The sequence below is a fragment of the Hemicordylus capensis genome, chromosome 2 (genome assembly GCF_027244095.1).
Source record: "Hemicordylus capensis ecotype Gifberg chromosome 2, rHemCap1.1.pri, whole genome shotgun sequence".
In the NCBI taxonomy this organism is placed as follows: domain Eukaryota; kingdom Metazoa; phylum Chordata; class Lepidosauria; order Squamata; family Cordylidae; genus Hemicordylus; species Hemicordylus capensis.
In genome coordinates this window covers 381,211,964-381,230,587 of record NC_069658.1, presented here as the reverse complement: position 1 = coordinate 381,230,587, position 18,624 = coordinate 381,211,964, and the positions used below count along the sequence as shown (strand labels likewise).

Below are 18,624 nucleotides of genomic sequence, written 5' to 3'. Positions count from 1 at the left end.
ATTCCCTATCCCAAAAGGGCTCACAATCTAGAAAGAAAACATGAAGCAGACATCAGCAACAGCCACTGGAGAGATACAATGCTGGGATGAACAGGGACAACTGCTCCCCACCCCCAGATATAAGTGGCCATAAAGCAGGGCTGCTCAATTTAGGCCCTCCTGCAGATGTTGGCCTACAACTCCCATAATCCCTGGCTATTGCCACTGTGGCTGGGGATTATGGGAGTTGCAGTCCAAAAACAGCTGGGGGGCCTAAGTTGAGCAGGCCTGCCATAAAGGTACATAGATATAAGATAGCTACCACTTTAAAAGGTGTCTTTAAGAGGCCCTGCTCCCTAGCAGCAGATTCATCCTGTGGCCTTTTAAAGCTTACGTCTCAGCTAATGCTTTCATTTCACCCATTCATTTTTCTAAGAAATTGAACATAATGTCACTGTTAAACAGCTTCATTCAGTACATTGGAGATGCACTCAAAAAAGCCCAGACTGTGGAACAGACTGTGTGTATGTATGGTGAGGGGAAGGGGAAATGATGGGAGGATTGTTACTTAAAATATATCTTTTCCCCAAGATTGAACATATTTATCTTGGCAGTCAAACATTTCCAAATATTTTCATAGAAAATGTCATACTGGAGACATATACAGGGCAGAACTTTCAAAGAAATAGGAATGGGAAGATGAAAGACATGTCCTTTCCTGGAACCCCTCTGGTAGTTAGGAGGGGCCCCCTTCCCCCCCCCCGCAAAAGGTTCATCTATAAAGCTGCCAGAGCCAAACCACCAGTGATCATGGAATAAGCATTTAGAATGGATACACAGTGGCTGACATATTGTACAAGAGTAGATCAACCTAGCAATGTGGCATTTACACAATTTATGGAAGTTGTGCATATTGTGTTACATGAAAGTAAGCCCACTGGGAATAATGATCTTACTCTTATGTAACACAATTTGTATAAATGCAGCATTACTAAGCTTACATATGCTTGCACAGTATGTCAGCCACTACTTTTGCACTTGAGGATATACAGCATGGAGCTTACCTTTGAACTAGACTCCAAGTAATTGTATAGAACATTGACTGAAATGGTGAGGTCCCCAACATTAAAGGGATATGAACGATTCCAGCCCTGTGGTCCAAACTTGCGTCTTTCTGCTACCACAGCATGGAAATAGCAGAGGGAAAAAAGGATGCTTTTGAATTCACTCTCACGGGTACACATCTCCAAGGTGTCCTACAAGGCAAACATGGGAAAGGTTATTGGTGTTTTCTTTGGGAGCACTATATTTGGTCCTCAGCAGTGGCCTATTCAATTGCAAGGTGACCAAATCCACATGCTCTGGGGCATCTAATAAATTGTCATATCTGAAATTACAAACATTGTCCCCTTTACGTTAGATTTGCTGATGAGGGTGCTACAGTTGATTGCCCAAACATACTAAACACATTCTCTGTTTGCAATCTTTAATATGCACTTTTGTTAAAATGGATTACAAACTATTTCTTGCCCAGTTAACTTTCCTATTTCAAGAAGAAGGTTACTATCAATCCATATAAGTAAATTTATCTTTTATTTTTGGCCTCAATGCTTACATGCTATGAATTTGAAAGCTTGCTTCCAGAACTTGTGCAGATGAACAAATATCATCTCACTTGCTCTATTTCCTCCTGTTTTATAGGCACTTCTGCTGTGGTCCATTTAGGTTGTTCCTGTACTCTGCTTCTGGCATGGTACAGCCTACTGTAGGAGGTATTCTTTGAATACATTGATTGACATCCAGATTAATGAAACACTGAAGCAGCAAACATTATGGAGGAGGATCAATTTTTGTTGCTCTCCCCTTTCATGTAAATCCAACTTTGAATCCCAAAAGTATATCCCTGAAGGCTGCAAAATCCTCAGGAATATATATTGGGGGGGGGGGCATAATCTAGAAGTCTGGGTATCAGCCACTGTCTCTGGGTGCGATTCAAGCTGCTAGCTATCTTAAGGACTGCCTTCTCTCACAATAATCTGCCCAACCCATAAGACTTGTTAGAGAGGGCTTCTTGTGCATCCACTCTGAGGCTAGCTTAATGGAATTGTGCAAGAAGGCCTTTTCAGTGGCTGCCCCCATCTTCTGGAATCATTTGCCACTCAAGTTATGAGAGTAGATTCCACTTTCCCTAATGGTCATCAACTGCAAACTGAAAATACAAATGTTCCAACAGGCTTTCCAAGTCCCGCAAATCATGTATTCTGTCTGTACTTTGGCTCAATCAATTTATTTTTTAACTTGAGGGTTTTAATTCCATTCCTGTCTGTTTTATTGTAATTTTCATGTTTTTATTGTTTACATTGGTTTTAAACTTTGTTATTAGCCACTTTGAGTTCTACTGGGAAACAGGTAGGATATGAATCTCTTAAGTAAACAAGTAGATAACGCATGGACTAATCTGCAAGCAATGGTTTGAATGATATTCAACAGAGAAAGCTGCTCTACTTGACCTTTTCGGAATCTTTCCAGCCCAACAATTCTATAACTTTCTGATACCATAAATTCAAGAGAAAGAGTACACCCCTCACTTGGGATTCTGGCCAGTGCTCCTTGACTCTTCATGATAGTCGTAACTGCAGAACACAAGATAGGAGTGGGCAATCAGCCAGGACCTAGGTACTCGTGTTATGTGCTAGAAAGCATGCCCCAAATGCAAGCCTTTGGAATTAGCATCTTTTCTGGAAGCAAAAGTGAAACAAAGGCTTGAGTCATAGCTTTAGGGCAAATGCGCGTTATCCTCATTTGGCCTGACACATTTTTCTAGCTGCAAACCTGAAACACCAATATGATGTTGATGCCATACCAAACAACACTCTATATAAAAGTGGATCAGGTGACTCAGGTGACTCTGATTCTGAAACTGCACTTGAACTAATCAACAGTAGTTCAAAGAGTTGAATGAGGTATGAAGCCACTGCTCCCATTCTCAGCAGGATTTGGAGGATAAGAGAAATGTTGTAGAAGTCTAGCAGTTTTGTGAACATGTGTGTGTGTGTGTGTGTGTGTGTGTGTGTGTGTGTGTGTGTAGTCCTTTTCCTGACAGAGAAGCAATTCAGGATGTACGCTCAAGCCACAATGCCTGACATAGACGCTTCCCTGCCCCAGGGAAACCAGCAATACACAGCACAAGTACAAATACAAGGTAAGTATTTTAAGGGATGCATAGAAATGCCTCCGAAGTGTGTACAGGAAAAGATGTAAGAGAACTGTAGGACATTACACTATTCATGCCCCCAGTTCTACAGGCATGAGCTCCAATCAGAAGAGCTCCAGGGCCCAGAGGCAACATGGCAGTCAGTTTGTATTACAGTAGGTCTGAACAAAGTCACTCTCTATCCCCCACAAAAGATAGCACAAGACCACATCAACACTAATTATGTGTTGCTGGGCACACAGATACACTGGTCTGACTTCCTACCTGGCTGTTACAACAAAGCACTGCAGTCTCCCTGGGGTGGACCAATACCTGGTTGAAATTGTCCAGAGCCTTGTGGAGATTGGCATGCATCCCTGTTGGAGGCTCATTAGTGATTTTGATAGAGTTCTCCAGGATGCCCTGCGGTATGATGTGGCCCTCAGGTGAAGCTGCAGGTTCTGCACTAATGAAGACACGGAATTCTGGGTGACTGCCTTCACTGTGCTCTTCTAGCTTCTTCTCCAGGGAACTCAACCACTTGGCCACCAGGTGGATGTTCTAACAAGAGAAAAGGAGGTTAGCGCTCAGCTGGCTATTACAGCAGCCACCACAGATCTCATTCCAGAAGGTGAAAAGAGCTCCAACCGCTCCAGCTTCAAGTGTATGCACCTTGTCTAATAGCTCTCAGCACTGTAATTCACTTCCACAGACATTAGCTGTGGAAAGGATGCATAAAAGGATGCAGATTTTATACACTTTGAAATGCAAAATAATCAAGACAAATAACTAGCAATTAAGGAAACAGCTCAGAGTGTTTGTTTTCTTAGGGATTCTGTTTGTTAGAATAATGTACTGCTGCTGAAGTAACATTATTTCCTCCAGACAAAACAAAGTTCCCATAGACAGTTGAAATAAAATGAGTTGATAATTTTCAATCAAATAATTCACCCTTGAAATCCGAGCCAGTTACCAGAAAATCACATTTCACATCCTGCTTAACAGAGGTTTTCACAAACATGCTGTGTCACCAATTTTACTGGATTCATTCAGACCAGAGATGCTCCCACCCCACCAGCTGATTGTCATTCTCTTGTTTAAGATTTTGTGAAAGGTCACATACATCTTCAATATTCCTGCAGTGGAATGAAGCAATAAAGTGAAGGCTGCATTCTCATAATCATGGCGATCCTGCGTAAAGAGTTAAGCAGGATTGCTGAGTACCATGGAGCTGGTTGTGAGAATGCAGATTTCCCAGGCAATCCTGGTCAACTGCTGTGATTAAATCTCATTAATCAGAGTAGATAACCAGGATGCATTAAATGCAGTTTAATCACAGTGGTTTGACCAGGATTGTCCAGCAAATCTTTGTTCTCACAACCAGCTCCGCTGCGCTCAACAATCCTGGTTAAGTTATTAATCAGGATTGCCATGACTGTGAGAACACAGACTCAGTTGCAATTTTGAAAATTACTATAGCTGTTCTTGTGTAAATAGATCGTCTCATTAAGAATTTCTGTATGTGATCATGTAAAACTATGTGAAGAAAATAAATACCACATGTGAGAGAACCATCTCTTAGAAGAGGCATGGAGTGGCCTAGAAGAACCACCCAGGCAAAACAATAGATACTTCAACAAACTATATTTAGCAAGAATACAGAATAAAAAGCAGAAAAACACAAAGAAAAACAAAGCACATGCATGCTAATTAAACAGCATGCTAATTAAATTAATTTATTTTTTAACTCAGTCATTCATGGAAGATGCTAAATGAAAAAGACAGGTTGCTCACCTGTAACTGTTGATCTGGTAGTGATCCATTGATATCCATTAGAGTGGGTTCTGCGCCTGCGCGGAAGCCTCTCGGTATCGAGTTCTACAGCTCCTCTTCAGCGCCTGTGCCCCGCCCCATGTGACCTCGTGGCTATTTAAGGCGGGAGGAAGCGCAGGCACCTCAGTTCCTTGAAGACCGCGAAGCAGTCAGGTAAGCAGATAAGTTCTACTACGTAAGGCAGGTACTACTGCGGAGGAGAGGTTTGGGAGGGTCTAATGGATATCAATGGATCACTACTAGATCAACAGTTACAGGTAAGCAACCTGTCTATCTGGTTCGTGATCCGTTGAAACCATTAGAGTGGGTGACTAGTTAGCTCTGTAAGGAGGAGGGAACAGTAGTGTTATTGCAATACCCTCTTAAGGACAGCCCTCCCAGAATTCGCCTCCACAGCAGACCTTAAGTCTATGGCATAGTGCTTTACGAATGGCTGTTCAGATGACCACGTAGCAGCCTTGCAAATGTCTTGAAAGGATATGCCAGCCAGGTTAGCAGCGGATGCGCCATATGCCCTAGTGGAATGTGCCTTGATGACCTTTGGGGGCTGTATGTTCTGTAGAGAGTACGTTAGACGGATAGTCTCTACTAGCCAGTGTGACAGTCGCTGTGTAGATAATACTTGCCCCTTGTTCTTTCCTTTATAGGAGATGAACAGCCTTTTTGATAATCGGAAAAGCTTAGTCATAGAAAGGTAGTAGAGAAGAGCCCTGCGAATGTCCAAAGAGTGCAGAGCCTTTTCCAGCGGTGTGGTTGGAGATTTGAAGAAAGTGGGCAGTACAACATCCTGGTTGATGTGGAAGTCCGAGACAATCTTAGGTAAGAAAAGAGATATCAGGTCGCAGGAGTACTTTGTCTGGGTACAAAGAAGCATAGGGGACATCCATTCAGAGAGCCATAAGCTCACTCACCCTGCACGCAGTGGTGATTGCCACTAGGAAGGTAGTCTTCAACGACGTTAGTTTCATGGACGTAGAATGCATGGGTTCAAATGGGGGCTCAGTGAGAGCGGAGAGGACCAGTGAGATACTCCACTGTTCAAGTGGTTTGCGGACAGGGGGGGTATAAGTTGGCCAGGCCCTTCAAGAAACTCTTGCAGGAGGGATGGGAGAACACTGTCTTGCCATCCCATCCTGGATGTCTGGACGATAAAGCCGCCAGGTGAACCTTGATAGATACATTTGAGAGTTTTGCCTTTTTAAGAGAAGTCATATAAAGTAGAAGCTCATGGACTGTGGCTTCTTTAGGGCGAAACGCGTGACGAGAAGTGTAGATGGTGAACCTTTTCCATTTACTCGCATAACTGTGCCTCGTAGATGGTTTGCGTTGGTTTAGCATGATCCGTTTAAGGAGCTGACTCTCCAGGCTGTTAGTTGTAATGTTTGCACGATCGGATTTAACAGGCGGCCGTTTTCCTGAATCAGGAGGTCCGGCTGGTCGGGAAGTCTCCGAAAGGTGTTCGAAGTCAGTCTGAGTAAATGCAGAAATCATGCTTGCCACGGCCACCACAGGGTGATCAGGATGCACTTCACGTGGCCCATCAGTAAGCGTGCTACCACTCTGCCTACAAGTGGTAGAGGGGGAAACATATAGCTCCAAATGTCTGACCAGTCCAGCTGGAAGGCATCTCCCAAGGACCGAGGGTCGTGACCCGCCCTTGAGCAGAATAGTTTGCATTTTGTGTTGTGTCACGTAGCAAATAGGTCGGTCTCTGGTCGCCCCCAAAGGCAGAATATCTGACTCAAATAAGTGTCGTTCAGTTCCCACTTGTGTTGAGCTTCCATCGAGAATGAACAGCTTAGGCCATCCGCTATTATGTTGTCTGAGCCCTTGATGTGGATGGCCAGCGGCGTAATACTGTTCCTGATGCACCAGTGCCAAATTTGCAGGCTCAGGGCACACAGAGACCTTGAGACTGTTCCTCCTTGTCTGTTCAGGTAGGCTATCGCTGTTGTGTTGTCTAGCTGTAACTGAACAACTCTGCCGCGTAGCATTGGCAGAAAGGCCTTCATTGAAAGGAAGACTGCCAACAGTTCTAGAAAGTGTATATGTAGTTGAGACTGTGCATGTGTCCAGAGGCCTTGAGTCGTTGTGGCATTGCAGTGGCCACCCCAACCCTTGAGGAAAACATCTGTCGTTACCCAAACCGACGGAGGTTGAGACTGGAAGGGTACTCCTCTGAGCATATTGGACTTCTGAGTCCACCAGGACAGCGTGTGTAAGACTGGGCTGGGAACCAGAAGATTTTTTAGTGGGCTGTCTCTCATTAGGTTGAAGGAAGAGAGGAACCACATTTGCAACTTCCTCATCTTTAGACGGGTGTAACATACTGTTGCCTTGCAAGAGGCCATTAGGCCCAACAGGCGTTGTATTTGACGGGCTGGCTGTGAAGGGCGGACCTGAAAATCATGTATCAGAGATGCGATGGTTTGGAAACGGTCCTCTGGAAGAAAAGCTCTCCCCAGCTCCAATATATGTTGTGACGGGTACTGGAATGAGGTTGGACTTCTTCCAGTTGACCTGTATTCCAAGGTCGTGGAGGAGGGCCAGCATGTATTGTATCTGCGAAAGTAACTCGTTTTTGTCTCGTGAGGATAGGAGCCAATCGTCGAGGTAAGAATAAAGTTTCAGCCCCTTTGTTCTTAGGTGGGCCACTATTACTGCCATGCACTTTGTAAAGACACGTGGGGCAGTGCATAGTCCGAATGGTAGTACTAGGTACTGGTAAACTGCACTTCCTACAGTGAATCGAAGATATTTCCTGAAGGATGGATGGATTCCTATATGAAAATAAGCATCTTTCAAATCTAACGTCACTAGCCAACGCTCCTGTTGCAGAAGCGGTAGGATATCCTGTAACGTTGTCATGCGATACTTTTTTACTTGGACATACTTGTTTAGATGTCTGAGGTCCATTATTGGTCGTATCCCGCCATCCTTCTTCGGAATTTGAGAATAGCAGGAGTAAAATCCCTCCCGCCTCTCTGCCCATCGCACTGGTACCACAGCTTTTTTGTGCAAGAGTTCCTACACCTCCTGATATAGGGCTGGTGTCTCCTTTGTAAAGCGAACACCCCGGAAGCGTGGGTGAGCTTTGAACTCTATCGCATAACCATACTCAATGATCTTTAGCACCCAATGATCTGATGTTATGAGGCGCCATGCTTGTACATGACTTGCCAACCTGATGTAGTTGGTGGCTATTGAGGACACACGAGTGTTGTAAAGCAGTCCCCCATTGTCCCCGATGTTGTGGGAAGGCGAGTAAGGTTGCGGTACCAGGTGATGCGGTGGGCTGTCCTGGATCTCAAAGCCACTGCTTGTTTTCTTCAGTCAGTTTTCGTTGATTTGAACAAAATTTTCCTTTTTGTTGGTTACCACGTTTATTGTAAGGTTGGTATGATTTGCAGTAGTCGCGGCCGTCCTGCTGTCTATACATAGGACGAGGGCAATAAAAGGATCTTTGTTTATTCCCATACGATGTTGTAGAAGTGGAAGTAAAAGTTTTTGCTGTAAATTTTAATTTTTTCATTTTCTCCATGGTCGCGTCTGTCTCCTCAAAGAACAGGCCTTTGCCATCGAAAGGCAGTCCCTCTATCTTGCCCTTCATGTCCTGCTGAAGGGAGGTAGACCGAAGCCATGCGTGGCGTCTCAGTGTTATTGCTGTGGTAATTGACCTGGACTCTGACTCAGCCAGATGTTTAGCTGTACTCAGTTGTTGGCAGGTGAGGTCTGCTGCTTTTTGTAACATCTTGCGGAATTTTAGTTTCAGTTCTTCCGGGGATAAAGCATCCCAATTCTTTTCCAAGTCTTCCCAAATGCAATATCCATATTTTGCCATACAGGCCGAATAATTCGCCACTTTTACAGAAAGACAGGATGTAGAATATAGCTACCTGCCCATGACATCCAATTTTCTTCCTTCTTTATCACCTGGGGTAGTATGTCTTCTCCCCAACTTGGAAGTGGTTGCACAGTCAATTACTAACGAGTTGGGGACAGGGTGTTTGAATAGCTACATATTATCTTGCTCCTGTATGCGGTAGAGTCCCTCTAGGCGTTTTGACGTAGGAGTAGATGTATGAGGAACTTGCCAAGCACACTGTGCCACGTTAGATATTATGGGTAGTAGCGGCAAAGCGACAGGCTGAGAAGATTGAGATCACCGCATGAAATTATAGACTGGATCATCTATGGTTTTCAGTTGAAAAGAGAGATCTAGACCCAATGCTGATGCCATCTGTTTCACATGCAAGTGGTATGCCTTAAGTTCTTCAGTTGGTGATACATGGGCTGGAGTAGCCACGTCCGGGGAAGGGTCAGCCTCTACTGTTTCAGTATCTGACTCGAAATCTGAGGAGCCATGGTGACTACCCCGTGAGTCGCCGTCGGAATGAATCGGACTAGAAGGTGGGGCCCCTGGTGAAGTCGGGCGAGGAGAAGGTGGTATTGCCAAAGCTTCAGTTTGCACTGCCGAGTTGGTAGATGGCTGTAGCCTGGTGAGAGCTTCTATTAATAACAATCGTGTGAGGCGTCTGAGTAGAAGTTGTTTTAAATACTTTAGTGGGTAAGGCCTGGGTTTCTCCCATTGCCAGTGGGTGTATTGGAAGCAGAGTAGCCTCTGGCTCAGGTCGATGCAGTGCCTGGTTGTATTTACGGATCTCCACACCCTATCCTCCTGGTAGTCATATGCAAATCCTGGCGAAGCCACTCCTGGTAAAGCTGTTTCTGTCGACGGAGACACAGCATGGCTAAATCCGCACGTGTGCCACGGTGTAGAATTGGCGAGCTGCGTAGACGTTAGAAGCCCAGGAACTGGGGCTGAAGGGGTAGTCCCACTATCATCCGAGTGTGGAAACCCATGGAAAGTCAAGGGCGTAGCTGTTGTGGAATCAAGCATTTTCAGAAGGGGATCTAGTGGAGCCGGCTCCCCTTCAGAGAGATCATCTTCTTCCATAGAGAAGGTCATCGGGACTTGGAATCGAGGAGTAAATGTGGTCATGATAGCCAGTGTGTTCAACGTCGATGGACGGTCACCGTCTCTGGATGTCAATGGGGAGAGGATCGGGGTCATCACCGGTGCTAGATCTTGAGATGCTGGGATTTTAGGTGCCTATGTCGACGGGGTCTTTTCTGCTGACTCCATCGATATTGATGGTGCTCTCAGCGTCGAAGGCAAAACCTCTCTCGGTATCGACGCCGATGCTCCCGATGTCCTCGGTGTCGAAGTTCCATCTGGCCCTGGTATTGATGTCGACAGAGAGGTATCTTTCGGTATCGACACTGAAGTCAATGCTTGCAGTGTCAACGTTGACAGAGCGGTATCCTTCGGAATCGACCCAGAAGACGATGTTTGTGGCATCGAGGGTCGTGTCAGAGCCAATTTCTTCGACGTCGAAAAAGCATCCAGCTCCTGAGCCGAGCTTGGCGACGGTGTCAAGGTCAGCAATCTTTTGGCGTGTTTTTCTGCAGACGCCATTTTGTCACCTGGCCTTTTCAAGGACTTAGGGGTCTTACTGGTGGGCATAGAGGTTTTAGACTGGGCTGAACCCAGAGCCCTCAAGCCTTGTGGAGATTTAGCCGATGTAGAATGGGCAGATAACGCGTCGTCATATAGAGCTGCTCTCAAACCAAGTTCTCTATTTCTCCTGGTTTGCTTAGAGAAAGACAGGCAGATTTTGCAGGTCGAGGTTAGGTGGGCCTCCCCCAAACAAATCAGGTACAGATTGTGGCCATCCTGAGAGGGCAATTTCGCGTAACACTTACTGCAGCGCTTAAATGTCTTTTTTCCCTTGGGGTGTCCATCGTACTCACTCCTTTAACCAGTCCACGTCAAATAGTCCTAAAATCCGTCCCCTCCTTCGATGGCTTGAAAACAGTACGCAACAGCAGGTCCAAAAAACAGTCCAAGGTCAATCCAACAATTCAAACAATGCCAAATCCGAAGTCAAAAGAGTAATCATAAACTGGTCCGAGGTCAAAACTAGTAGAACTACAAGCAATAGCAAGGAACCAATACTAAAGAGCCGCAAAAATCACGAGTGATCCCTACGGCGGTCGAAAAGGAACTGAGGTGCCTGCGCTTCCTCCCACCTTAAATAGCCACGTGGTCACGTGGGGCGGGGCGCAGGCGCTGAAGAGGAGCTGTAGAACTCGATACCGAGAGGCTTCCGCGCAGGCGCAGAACCCACTCTAATGGTTTCAACAGATCACGAACCAGATCATAAAACTATTCTATCAGAAACTAGAAACCTAGATCAGACTTCCATCTCAAGAAAGCAGAGGGGATATGCAAAATATTTCAACTCGAAACAGGCCGTTCTGTTTCAAACTTGAAACAGAACATACTTTAAATAAAGTGCCAGTTTCAAGCTCAGAACAAAACAATCTGGTTTGATTTGAAATGTTTTGACGTTTCAGGTGCCAATGTGGAGGCCTGTTTTTCCCTTGCTGATTGGTTTTGTGGCACTAGCTTCTGATCCTATGGGGTTTTGGGGGGAGGTTAAAAAATTGTTTGAAATCGCCTGCTTGCCCATTTCTGTTGGGGGTTGAGTGGTGCATAGCACCCATCATGCCCTACCACCCAACCCACTTTGATATCCCTAGGAGCTACTCATGGGGAACAATGGGGTGTTTCAAGTTTCCACATTGTTCCCTATGCCAAAACACTTGAAACATTTCAAGTTTTGTCCCATCGAAACCACCAGGTTGACCACTGTTTTGACAAAACGTTTTGGCCATCTACATTTTGGTGCAAGCTCAAAACAAAATGCAAAATCCATTTTGTACAAACCCTAGAATGCAGTACTGATGCCATATTGTCAGGTGTCAATCAGACATAAAAGCATTTTCAATAATCTCTTTTAAAATGGAAAAGAACAAAGAGCAGATTATGACTTTACAAAAACAGGTGGCTTCTGAGCAATCCTGGTTTGTTTCCCAATTTATTTAGGCTATCAAATCTAAATTTCCTACAAAAGCAAGACTCAAAAGGTTTCATAACAATGGTAGAAAACTTTGAAATCATGGAATTTACATTTTCTTCAGCAATGTGTGTTTTCGGGACTCACAGATCAGAAGGATAGCTTTAAGACATACACAGAGACATCAATTAGATAATCTGACTCTGTTGTGTAAGGAAGAATCACTGAAAGGTGTGGAGAAAGTCTTTATCTTGGCAGGCCTTTGAAGACCTTCCAGAATGGGGAATGGGCGGTTGTGTGTTACTTTCAGATTACAGAGTAAGCATAGCTTTGGAGGATACATCAGATATGAAGGTTCTTGTGAGAGCCAAGAACAAAAGACAGAACAATCCTATCAGTAATACAAGTTAAGGCTATCTCTATGTCACAGTCTTTTTGGAACATGTGTCATTGTCAGACCCCCAGCTCCTGACAAGTCAGGCAGGCAAGGTCTTTGTAACAAGGCAAACCTGAGAGCAAAGAGTCAAAGCATGGCAGCTCTATGGTGAGGAAAAACAAACAACCATAGCTGAGTGTGCTCACTGCTGAGATCAAAAGCAAGCCTGACTGGAAGCTTTTACAGGGGGTCAGGCATTACCATATGACATGCTATGGTATATAGGGATGTGCACAAACCGTGCTTCATGCACTGGTTTGGCACAGAAGGGAGGGAAGGACTAGCAGGATCTTTAAGAAAAAGGAGAGTAGGTCCTTACCTGCTTTCCACCACCACATTCAGCTTCCTGCTGCGGCAACACTTGTCCCAAGTACCCCCACATGGCACCACCACACACATGGCATCTGCGCATGTGCGGGTTCCAGTGCAGATACCATGTAGTACTTGGGTCAAGTACTGCAGCAGCAGGAAGCTGCATGTGACAGCACTGAGCAGGTAAGGACCTGCTCTTCTTTTTTTTAAAGCTCCTGCTTGCCCTCCCCCTCCCCACAGCACCAAAGTGGTTCAGACCTCGCCCGAACCAGTTTGGTTCCGAACATGTGCACGAACCTCGGTTCGTGTACATCCCTAGTGGCATCCTGCTGTCCAAGGGGCCTTTTTTTGCATATCATCTTTGTTTCCCTGTAGTGCCATCCTTTGGCCCAAGCTTGGAGGTGCTGCATGAACTGAATCTCTGCCTGGCTTCTAGGGCTCCAAGTTGAGGATCAGCCACAAGTTTGAGTCCTCCTGACAGTCACATGACTCAAATGGGCAGAAACCCACAGTGTCTATGTCTACGGACAAGCTTGCATGTATGGATTACATGCAAATTCAAATGCTTAGAGATCCGTGTTTGGATACATATTGCCCCTCCCCTGGTAATAGTGCACATGACTGAGTTGCTTGTGTCTGAAATGTTATGGGACTCACTTGATGGAAAACTGCTTCTCCTTTTCCTAGGAACATAGGAAGCTGCCTTCTACCGAGTAAGAGATTTGTCCATCTGGCTCAGGATTGCCTACCCTGACTGGCAGTGGCTCTCCAAGGTTGCAGTCAGGAGTCTTTCCCAGCCCAGCCTGGAGCAGATGCCAGGGATTGACTGCAAAGCAGATGCTCCACCACTGAGCTAAAGTCCTAGCCTCTTTCTGGTTGGTTAGTAGGAGATGATGCTAGTCAATGTCCGCTCAGAGCACCTCAGTGCCTGTGGCCAAAGTCATCAGAATGGTAGCTTGATTCAGTTGAGCTGCGTAGGCTTGCTTGGTAAATTTGAAAACAAAAGATTCTGGCACTGAGGTGAGGCCTGTGGGGAGCTGGAGACACTCAGGGACAGAATGTCAAACCACAGCTCTGTTCATTTAAGATCTATGTGGCTGCACATGCTTACAATCCCTATGTCACTTAGCAATCTATCTATACATCTCATCAGCTCCCCCGCCCCCAGATCGAAACTCAGAAAGCCCCACATAATTGACATCTAGAGCCGATTATAACACGATCCAAGCCACAGACTGCAGGTTAAAGACAAACATGCATCAGATGGCCAGTTAATGAAGCATGTAGGAAACAGAAACATCTTCCCTCAGCCCCTCATCAAACACACACATACATGGCATCCAAACAGCGACTGGCCCCCTCTTTTGGTTCACACACTAAGGGGACACTGTCCCTCCCCCTGCCAACCTGGTTGCTGCTCGCTCCCCTCTTGCTGGGTGTCTCCTCAGGCTGAGCTGCACCCTTCCTTCATCTCCAGACAGACACCAGACAGGCAAGCAGGTCAGCAGGGGCTGGTAACCAATGGGCTCACCTCAGGCTAAGCTGGGTGGCTCAGCTGATGGCTGGAATGGGCAAGTGGATGGAGTCAGACAGACAGACAGACAGCACAGCTGCCCCTTACTGGCTGCCCACACCCTTTGTCCATGCTCACCACCACACCACCACCATTCACATGTTTGCAGTCTCCCCACCCCACCCCAATCACACACTCTGGGCAATAGCAGGGATGGCAGCCATTTCACACATGCAGGTTATAACTTCACAAGAGCATGCATGCTTGTGTGTGCATGTGCGCGCGCACACACATGCACAGCTTTTGCTGCCTCTCTTCCTTCCTTTCCACCTGCCCAGTGGACATGGGTGAATATACTATAAATATAATATGGGAAACACATACAGTATTTAAGTAAATAACTAAATGGCCATGGGAAACTGGATAAGTGCAGAACACCAGCTTTCTCCTCCCTTGTCCAGCAACACCCCAACATTGGATGGGCTGGATCTTTCTCAATAATTGTAACCCCAATGCTGATTCACATAATTCTTGGAAAACTCTGATATGCAGGTAGATTGTACTGAAGTTGTATTTCTGTGCATTGCACAATGTCAGTTTTTTTTACTGTGAACGTAGATCCAGATTTTTTTTCATTTTTTTAACAAGCCAGCATAAAGACAGCCAATGCTGCACAAGTGTGTTCTGTAGCTGCACAGTAAAACGTGGACGTATATTTAAAAAAACCAGGACGTGAGCATGGAGTTTTTACCATGTTCAGTGCCTGGATACACAGTCAATTCACATGACTGAATTCCAGGCATGAGCCCAGGACTGTGTGCACTGGGTCAATGTAGGATAACTGGAGCAGGAACAAGAGCACAGAACACCTTTCTGAAGCAGACTGGAAGGAAGACTGTTGTGAAATCTGACAGTGCAGCAAGGTCTCTCTCACACTTCAATCAAACCAAAACAAGGAAATCTTACAGAGCCTGGAATGCAAGCACACTGATGCTGCCACTCGCCAGTAATTAAGACAGGAAAGAGAAATGCAGGCACAAGCAGGAGAGTATTCAGTCCCCAGAGTTTGAAGGGCAAAATCTGACAGAAAACAATAGGCCCTCCTAAACAGCAGGATCATTTAGTAGCTTAAATTATTTTGGCCTCACAAGCAATCATGGGAATGCAGCCTCCACCATAATGATCCGGGAATATCTGCTGTTTTTTCTTTTGACTGCATGAGTTGCTAAAAGATCTTTTGATTCAGTTTCCTATCCTTGATGAGATGTGACTGTATAATATTGTCTGGATGCCAAGAAGCTTTGTGCATCCCAAGATGATCCTGCCACTCAGCAGTGTTGAGAGAGCAACACATGCATGGACACTGGGAAGCATTTTGCTACTCCACTAAAGCAACTTTTACTGCTAAGGGGAAACCCATTCCCTCAGATTTACAAGTAAATCTCTTTTGCCAGTTTTTTTACATAAATGATGGAGGACCAGAGGACAATGGCCAAATACTAGATAGCTGAAAGAAAGGAGTTTTATCTATCCCTGATGTTTTGGGGCTGGAAAAGAATTTGTCCTGCGCTTTTCAATTAAGTAAAGGTAAAGAGAAAAAGCCACCTAATGGCGCAGCGGGGAAATGACTTGACTAGCAAGCCAGAGGTTGCTGGTTTGAATCCCCACTGGTATGTTTTCCAGACTATGGGAAACACCTATAACGGGCAGCAGTGATATAGGACGATTCTGAAAGGCATCATCTCCTACTACGCGGGAGATGGCAATGGTAAACCCCTCCTGTATTCTACCAAAGACAACCACAGGGCTCTGTGGTCGCCAGGAGTCGACACCGACTTGACAGCACACTTTAAAGGAAAAGTGTGGTCATCTAAAATTAAACTGTCCTGACTAGCAAGCCAGAGGTTGCTGGTTCAAATCCCTGCTGGCATGTTTCCCAGACTATGGGAAACACCTACAGTATATCGGGCAGCAGCGATATAGGAAGATGCTGAAAGGCATCATCTCATACTGTTCAGGAGATGGCAATGTGGTCTCCAGGAGTTGACACCGACTCGATGGCCTTTACCTAGCTGGATACTTCTCTAACTGCTCTCTCAACGACAGAATCCCCATTCTCCTACTTGGCAGACTTAGTAATTTAACCTATTTTTTTCTGTAAGGAAAAAACAATTTGTAATATTCCCCTATGTTGTCCATCCTCTCTTACCAACAATACAGAGATGCATATGCACTGCCAGCAATGATTAATGTTGCTCCTGAGCACAGAAGGTTCTATCCCTGTCCATAGCAGATAACAGAGAAGTTCCACTTGCAGGTTGGATCCAAAGAAGTTCCACCTCCAGGATCACAGTCTCTGTGACTATACAGAATAAGCATGTATATAGCAGTCTTTTCAGACTGAAAGCAGCTGCCCCTGTCCCCTTCTTTCCTAATGTGTGGTACTCTGTCTGAGGCTTGAAAAAAGGTGCTTGAAAAACAACACAAATAGATGGGCATTGTTCATGAAGGCAACACACAATAAATGCTTGCCATTTCTCCATCAGTGCCAACTTTTCTGGATGCCATGTTTATCCTGAAATTCATCAGAAGCCCCAGTGTGTTTTCAGTAAAGATATTTGCCTGTCATCTATTCCTAGTTTTGCATTTTGAAGATGGCCACAAAATGCACACACCTTTTAAAACTACAGCTGCCATTTGTACAGTGCTGGGGGTGGGAGTGGGAGTGGGAGCATATGTGAGTGTGCTCTTGTCAGCCAGGCAGATTGTATATAGCAATCTAAGCAACGAGGTTGCATATGTAAGCGACTGGGAAAGAGTCCAAGGGGGGATAGCAAAAACACACACCCCAAAACAATATGCGTAGGTGTCTGAATTTTCTTGAAAATAAGACTTCTAAACATATTTAAGCTTGTGCATCTTAGAAGGTAAAATGTGTATCATAAAGACGTAGGAGTTGCTATGGTAACTCCTGGAAATAGTACCATACAAACCAGCAATTTGCTTCGTCATCACAGATCCTCTCCCACTCCAGTCAACACTGTAAAAGTTCTACAAGGCTGTAGAACTAGCTGTCATCCCTAGCTGGAGAGAATCAGTGCAACAGTCCCCCAAATGTTGGTGCAAACCAGTTTCCCTCTTTCATGTTCCCAGCAAGTCTTTTTCTGGAAGGGAAAGAAGGCATCTTCCTCAGGGTGTTCTATTCCAGTTATCCTCCCTAAGGATAAATGCCAATTCACACAACTGTTTTCCAAGTTGCCATTTCTCTCACAGTAACGATCCACGTGGAATGCATTCTTAGGAAGTGCTTCATCATACTGTCCAGAAAGGCTCAGAAATAAGATTGTTGGAGGATGTGAGGATGAGACAATGGGCCATGTTGTGAACCAGTGAATGAGAATGAGTTCCATGTGATCTTCATTATGAGCTCAGTGTAGCTCATATGCTTAACCTAACATAGAGCTAGAGGAAGCCCCTAATCTGCACAAACTTCATTTTCAAGGTACCAAATTACTCTCACAGAGGTCTCCTTTGGAACAAGTTAGTGAGTGGCAAGGGATGCTGGGTCTAATGCATGCAAGTCTGATAGATCTGGAGACCACAATCCCCCCCCCCCCGCCACATACATGGCTTTGTCATGGATTTCAAAAGAAAAAGAAAGTTTTACTTTCAATTAATACAGAAGTGCAGGAAATCAAAATATACAGCCTTGAAATAAATGTTGCACTCCAGATACAACATGAATATTTGGGGGGGGGAGGAGGAGGAGGAAGAGGAGAGATACAAGCAATGGCCGTAGTATATGGACAGGATTTACATGTATTCCACAATGTGAGTGTAGCACACATGTGCAGAAGTGGTGCTGCGTTTAGGATTCAATGTCAAGAGTAACAAGGCCAAACTAGATGCAATTTAATCCTGTCATTGTCTCTGGTTGCTTTCTCCCTGCCGCTGTAAACAACAATACAGAAAGCAATATAGATGGGGGTCACAGCAAGCGCAGGGGGACTATAATCCTTCCCCTGCAGCTGTGGTCCCAGTCTCCCAGTCCCAACCTTTTTAGGCTGCAAAGATGGTTTGTGGACAGTGCCTGATGGAGTTTCAGAACCCAACAGGAGGATCAAATTCATTTCCTGCGACCAGCAAAGCATGGCTCACTGTCTCTCTCAATGGCTTGCAAAAGCAGAATAAAATATGCAAAGCAAGCACCTTAAAGAATGTCTTCTCCCCAGATGAACCTACCCAAATATTGAAACCAGCTTCAGAGTCCTTCTAGAGGTCATCTTGCTTTTTGGAGGTGGAGTGAGGGCCTTTTTAGTTGTGATGCTCCAATTCTGGGACAACTTCCCAAGGTAGGAGGGTCTTTCTGGTGCCTTTTCGTTTGCCCAGCCATTTTAGACCTGTTTTTATCTTTCTGGTTTTAGTTTTTATTTTA

The 18,624-nt window shown here is 45.2% G+C and overlaps 1 protein-coding gene across 10 annotated transcripts in view; it reads right to left on the bottom strand.

Moving 5' to 3' along the window:
• The window catches only part of DNAH9 (dynein axonemal heavy chain 9), a 330,190-nt gene that overhangs the window by 21,423 nt on the left and 290,143 nt on the right, over positions 1 to 18,624 (bottom strand). For 9 of the 10 annotated variants that reach the window (XM_053297116.1, XM_053297118.1, XM_053297119.1 and 6 more), the window contains 2 exons: positions 3,506 to 3,733; positions 1,044 to 1,235 (listed from right to left, as the gene is read on the bottom strand). In XM_053297116.1, coding sequence (XP_053153091.1) covers positions 1,044 to 1,235; positions 3,506 to 3,733 — 420 coding nt within the window. Of the gene's footprint in view, positions 1 to 1,043; positions 1,236 to 3,505; positions 3,734 to 18,624 lie in introns of those variants that run through there. The other variant, XM_053297120.1, reaches the window with a different exon arrangement.